This window comes from Dipodomys merriami, unplaced genomic scaffold, assembly GCF_024711535.1.
Source record: "Dipodomys merriami isolate MVZ:Mamm:240054 unplaced genomic scaffold, mDipMer1.0.p SCAF_273, whole genome shotgun sequence".
In the NCBI taxonomy this organism is placed as follows: domain Eukaryota; kingdom Metazoa; phylum Chordata; class Mammalia; order Rodentia; family Heteromyidae; genus Dipodomys; species Dipodomys merriami.
The window spans coordinates 791,190-797,175 of NW_027204193.1; the positions used below are offsets into that span (position 1 = coordinate 791,190).

Sequence of the window (5,986 nt, forward strand, 5' to 3'; positions counted from 1 at the left end):
TGTTAGAAGCTGCACCGATGGTGTTGAAGGAGGGATGGGTAAAACCACCCGAGGTTTGCTATTGGGCCTTCGGCAAAGGTGTGTGTCCCACGTGGAGCCATTCGTGAAGCAGTGTGTGCACACGGGGCTGAGGTACTGCAGGAAGCGGTGCTGCGCTCATTTCTGGTCCAAGAACAGGGAAGACCTGGTGAAAGAGAATGATGAAGACAGTGGAGTTGGAGGACCTTTGTGAGCAGATCCAAGAAGGGACCTTGAGGGATCGCTGGCCATTTGCTCGGGGATGGGGGTATGCATAAAGGGCATCCGGAAGACAGGTCAGCTGGTGTGGGATGTCGGCTGGTGTGGAGATGTCGGCTGGTGTGGAGATGTCGGCTGGTGTGGGAGATGTCGGCTGGTGTGGGAGATGTCGGCTGGTGTGGGATGTCGGCTGGTGTGGGGATGTCGGCTGGTGTGGGGATGTCGGCTGGTGTGGGGATGTCGGCTGGTGTGGGGATGTCGGCTGGTGTGGGAGATGTCGGCTGGTGTGGAGATGTCGGCTGGTGTGGAGATGTCGGCTGGTGTGGAGATGTCGGCTGGTGTGAGATGTCGGCTGGTGTGAGATGTCGGCTGGTGTGAGATGTCGGCTGGTGTGGGAGATGTCGGCTGGTGTGGGAGATGTCGGCTGGTGTGGGGATGTCGGCTGGTGTGGAGATGTCGGCTGGTGTGGAGATGTCGGCTGGTGTGAGATGTCGGCTGGTGTGGGATGTCGGCTGGTGTGGAGATGTCGGCTGGTGTGGGAGATGTCGGCTGGTGTGGAGATGTCGGCTGGTGTGGAGATGTCGGCTGGTGTGGAGATGTCGGCTGGTGTGGAGATGTCGAGGGCAGCAGAGGGGCGGAGGGCAGCAGAGGGGCTGAGGGCAGCGGAGGGCAGCGGAGGGGCTGAGGGCAGCGGAGGGCAGCGGAGGGGCTGAGGGCAGCGGAGGGGCTGAGGGCAGCGGAGGGCAGCGGAGGGGCTGAGGGCAGCGGAGGGCAGCAGAGGGGCTGAGGGCAGCGGAGGGCAGCGGAGGGGCTGAGGGCAGCGGAGGGCAGCGGAGGGGCTGAGGGCAGCGGAGGGGCTGAGGGCAGCAGAGGGGCTGAGGGCAGCGGAGGGCAGCGGAGGGGCTGAGGGCAGCAGAGGGGCGGAGGGCAGCGGAAGGCAGCGGAGGGGCTGAGGGCAGCGGAGGGGCTGAGGGCAGCAGAGGGGCTGAGGGCAGCGGAGGGGCGGAGGGCAGCGGAGGGGCGGAGGGCAGCGGAGGGCAGCGGAGGGCAGCGGAGGGGCGGAGGGCAGCGGAGGGGCTGAGGGCAGCAGAGGGGCTGAGGGCAGCGGAGGGGCTGAGGGCAGCGGAGGGCAGCGGAGGGGCGGAGGGCAGCGGAGGGGCGGAGGGCAGCGGAAGGCAGCGGAGGGGCTGAGGGCAGCGGAGGGGCGGAGGGCAGCGGAGGGCAGCGGAGGGGCTGAGGGCAGCGGAGGGGCGGAGGGCAGCGGAGGGCAGCGGAGGGCAGCGGAGGGGCGGAGGGCAGCGGAGGGCAGCGGAGGGGCGGAGGGCAGCGGAGGGCAGCGGAGGGCAGCGGAGGGGCTGAGGGCAGCGGAGGGGCGGAGGGCAGCGGAGGGGCTGAGGGCAGCGGAGGGGCTGAGGGCAGCGGAGGGGCGGAGGGCAGCGGAGGGCAGCGGAGGGGCGGAGGGCAGCGGAGGGGCGGAGGGCAGCGGAGGGGCGGAGGGCAGCGGAGGGGCTGAGGGCAGCGGAGGAGCGGAGGGCTCGAGGCCCCGGCCCACGGTCAGCCAGGCCGCGGAGGCCCCTCCGCCTCCGAGGGACACCCAGCCACCTTGGGGGCGCCGTCGCGGGGCGGGTCCGGGATCCGGGCCTCGGGGCGGGTCCGGGGGTCGGGGCGGGTCCGGGGGTCGGGGCGGGTCCGGGCCTCGGGGCGGGTCCGGGGGTCGGGGCTCGGGGCGGGTCCGGGGGTTGGGGATCCGGGCCTCGGGGCGGGTCCGGGGGTCGGGGGTCCGGGCCTCGGGGCGGGTCCGGGGGTCGGGGCTCGGGGCGGGTCCGGGGGTTGGGGATCCGGGCCTCGGGGCGGGTCCGGGCCTCGGGGCGGGTCCGGGGGTCGGGGGTCCGGGCCTCGGGGCGGGTCCGGGGGTCGGGGCTCGGGGCGGGTCCGGGGGTCGGGGGTCTGGGCCTCGGGGCGGGTCCGGGGGTCGGGGGTCCGGGCCTCGGGGCGGGTCCGGGGGTCGGGGCTCGGGGCGGGTCCGGGGGTTGGGGATCCGGGCCTCGGGGCGGGTCTGGGCCTCGGGGCGGGTCCGGGGGTCGGGGGTCGGGGCTCGGGGCGGGTCCGGGGGTCGGGGGTCGGGGCTCGGGGCGGGTCCGGGGGTCGGGGGTCCGCGCTGCGCGGCCCCGCGGAGAGCCCCGGCAGCGACCCCGGCCCGGCCCGGCCCCCGCGGCTCCGCGGCCCCCGCCCCTCGGGCCGGTTTCGGTGCGCACGGCCCGGATGAAACACTTTCCCTTTGATCCCGCCCCAAGTCCGCGGTCAACTCAAAGGAATGCGACCCGGGCTCCGCGGGGGAGGCCGGGCGGGTCCTCGCGCCCAGGGCGGCGGGAGCCCGGAGTCGGGACGGGCGGAGGGGGGGGAGGCGGGAGGGCGGAGGGGGGGAGGCGGGAGGGCGGAGGGGGGGAGGCGGGAGGGCGGAGGGGGGGAGGCGGGAGGGCGGAGGGGGGGGGAGGCGGGAGGGGCGGCCCCGCACGGCACTCCACAGGATTCACCGCCCCTTCCCGGCCCGGGCCGAGGACGGCAGGCCCGGACCCCGCCCGGCCCCGCCCATTCGCCGCCAGCCCCGCCCTCGCGGCCCTCCCATTCGCCGCCAGCCCCGCCCTCGCGACCCTCCCATTCGCCGCCAGCCCCGCCCGGCCCCGCCCATTCGCCGCCAGCCCCGCCCTCGCGGCCCTCCCATTCGCCGCCAGCCCCGCCCCAGCCCCGCCCCTCGCCGCCGGCCCCGCCCCTCCCGGGGGCGTCACTCCAACTTTGTTTGTGGGACCGTCCGGAGCCGAGCCGCAGCCGCAGCCGCGCGCCGCCCGCCGCCCGCCCGGCCTCGCCCCCGCCCGCTCGCGCCGACCCGGGGGATGTGAGCGCCGAGGCCCCTGCGCTGCCAGGCTCCGCATCCGCTCGGGATCCCCCGCCCGCTCTCGCGCCGCCGGCCCCTCAGGGCGGCCGCGGCCGGCCCGCGCAGGTAGCTCCCGCCGCGGCCGACCCCTCGGGCCCGCGCCCCGCGCCCCGCGCCGCCTTCCCGAGGGCGTGGTAGCCGCCCAGGCCGCGGCCGGGCGCCCGCGCCTTCCCCGCGGACATGAACCCGCCGGCGGCGCCCCCGCCGGGGCAGCAGGTGATCCACGTCACGCGGGACCTGGACACGGACCTGGAGGCCCTGTTCACGGCGGTCATGAGCCCGCGGCCCAGCTCCTGGCGGAAGAAGGTGCTGCCCGAGTCCTTCTTCAGGGAGCCGGACTCGGGCGCGCACTCGCGCCAGTCCAGCACCGACTCGTCGGCCGGCGGCGGCCCGCACGCCGCGCCCGCCGCGCCCGCCGCGCCCCCGGGCCCGCGCCCCGCCGCCGCCGCCGCCGCCGCCGCCGCGCAGCACGTGCGCTCGCACTCGTCGCCCGCCTCGCTGCCGCCGGGCGCCGGCACCGGGGCCGGGGCGCCGCACGCGCACCTCCGCCAGCGCTCCTACGACGTGACGGACCTGCCCGAGGAGCCGCTGCCGCCCGGCTGGGAGATGACCTTCACGGCGGCCGGCCAGCGCTACTTCCTCAAGTGAGTGCCGCGGCGGAGGGGGCGGCGGGGCAGGGGGCGGCGGGCGGCGGGCGGCGGGGCCGAGGACGGCGGGGGGCGGCGGGCGGCGGAGCCGAGGCCGGCGGGGCGGGGGGCGGCGGCGGAGGGGGCGGCGGGCGGCGGGGCCGAGGCCGGCGGGGGGTGGCAGGGCTGCGGGGCCGAGGACAGCGGGGGGCGGCGGGCGGCGGGGCGGCGGGGCCGAGGCCGGCGGGGGGTGGCAGGGCTGCGGGGCCGAGGACAGCGGGGGGCGGCGGGGCGGCGGGTGGCGGGGCGAGGCCGGCGGGGCGGGGGGCGGCGGGCGGCGGGGCGGGGGGCGGGGGGCGGGGGGCGGCGGGCGGCGGGGCCGAGGCCGGCGGGGGGTGGCAGGGCTGCGGGGCCGAGGACAGCGGGGGGCGGCGGGCGGCGGGGCGGCGGGGCCGAGGCCGGCGGGGGGTGGCAGGGCTGCGGGGCCGAGGACAGCGGGGGGCGGCGGGGCGGGGGGCGGCGGGGCGGCGGGTGGCGGGGCGAGGCCGGCGGGGCGGGGCGGCGGGTGGCGGGGCGAGGCCGGCGGGGCGGCGGGCGGCGGGCGGCGGGGCCTCGGTCGGGGGTCGCGCGCCCGCCTCGCCCCGCCCCGGCCCTCCGGGGCGCAGATCTGCGTGGGGCGGCGCCGGGAAGGCGAGGGTCCCGCCCGGCCTGGTGGGTGGCCCGCGGCCACTCGCGCGCTCCGCTGGGAAGCTCTAGGCCCTGGGGCCCCGACCGGTGCGGCGGTGGGTGATGCGGTCGGTGACACGGGGGGGGGGGGGGTGACACGGGGGGTGACGCAGTGACACGGGGGTGACGCGGTGGGTGACACGGGGGGTGACACAGTGACACGGGGGTGACGCCGTGGGTGACACAGGGGGGTGACACGGGAGGTGACGCCGTGGGTGACACGGGGGGGTGACACAGTGACAGGGGGGTGACGCCGTGGGTGACACGGGGGGTGACACGGGAGGTGACGCCGTGGGTGACACGGGGGGGTGACACAGTGACACGGGGGTGACGCCGTGGGTGACACAGGGGGGTGACACGGGAGGTGACGCCGTGGGTGACACGGGGGGGTGACACAGTGACACGGGGGTGACGCCGTGGGTGACACAGGGGGGTGACACGGGAGGTGACGCCGTGGGTGACACGGGGGGTGACGCAGTGACACGGGGGTGACGCCGTGGGTGACACGGGGGGTGACACAGTGACACGGGGGGTGACGCAGTGACACGGGGGTGACGCGGTGGGTGACACGGGGGGTGACACGGGGGGTGACACAGTGAAACGGGGGTGACGCCGTGGGTGGGGTGACGGCCGCCTGGCAGTGGACCTGCCGGGACGGGTCCGGAGCAGTACAGCCACACCGACTCCCCTGGAGCCCTTCGATGGAATGACTTTGACCGTAGATGACCGTCCCCCGCGAGGTGGGTTAGAGAGCGTGTTCTCAGACGTCCTCAGATGCGGGAGGTGGCTGCTGGGTGGCGGTATCTAAGCTGGTTGCGCTGGGGGGGGGGGCCAGGCTGGAGCTGGACGCGGAACCTGGAGGCCAGGCTGCCGTAGGCTTCCCCGGGAGCTGTGACCAGGCCCCCTTGCTAGGCACCCCTGCCTACCCATAAGAACTCAGAGCTCCTTTGAGTGATCCTGTCCCTTCGGAGTCATGGTTAGAGAGCCAAGACAGGCCGTGCCGTTTGAAAGGCTGGTCAGGCTCTCCGCTGGCACGAGGTCTGATGCTTGCCTCGTGCGTGTTGGCGGCGGCGTGGCCACCAGTGATGGATGAGGCCTGAGATGGCACAATGATGGACAGAGGCTCCTGCTCCAGCCAAGTCTTTGACTCATGCTGGTGACAGAGCCCTTTTTCCTGTCCATCCCAGAGCTGTTGACATCTTGAGTCAAGAGCTGTTTTATTTTTGTTTGTTTCTGGGATTGGTCAACAACAGCGATGCCAGGCAGTTTTCCCCTGATCCTCAGATGTCAGCCTCCTGAGTACAGAAGCTAGGATAACAGGGGTGAACCACCAATGCTGCGTTTGGGGTCAACTGTTGATAGTATTTCTTGACTTCCCATTTTGTGATCCAAAGAGTCTGTGGGTCACAACCAGTCCTTTACTCTCACGCTAACCTTACATTGCCAATTCTGGGTGACAGCCATT

At 75.2% G+C, this 5,986-nt stretch overlaps 1 protein-coding gene across 1 annotated transcript; it reads right to left on the reverse strand.

Moving 5' to 3' along the window:
* Positions 1-315: 315 nt before the first annotated feature.
* On the reverse strand, positions 316-3,167 carry LOC138837634 (cell surface glycoprotein 1-like). The gene is given in 5 exon segments (XM_070036560.1): positions 316-1,280; positions 1,283-1,424; positions 1,472-1,676; positions 1,678-2,513; positions 3,030-3,167. Coding segments are annotated over 5 exon segments (2,286 nt in total).
* Positions 3,168-5,986: the final 2,819 nt, after the last annotated feature.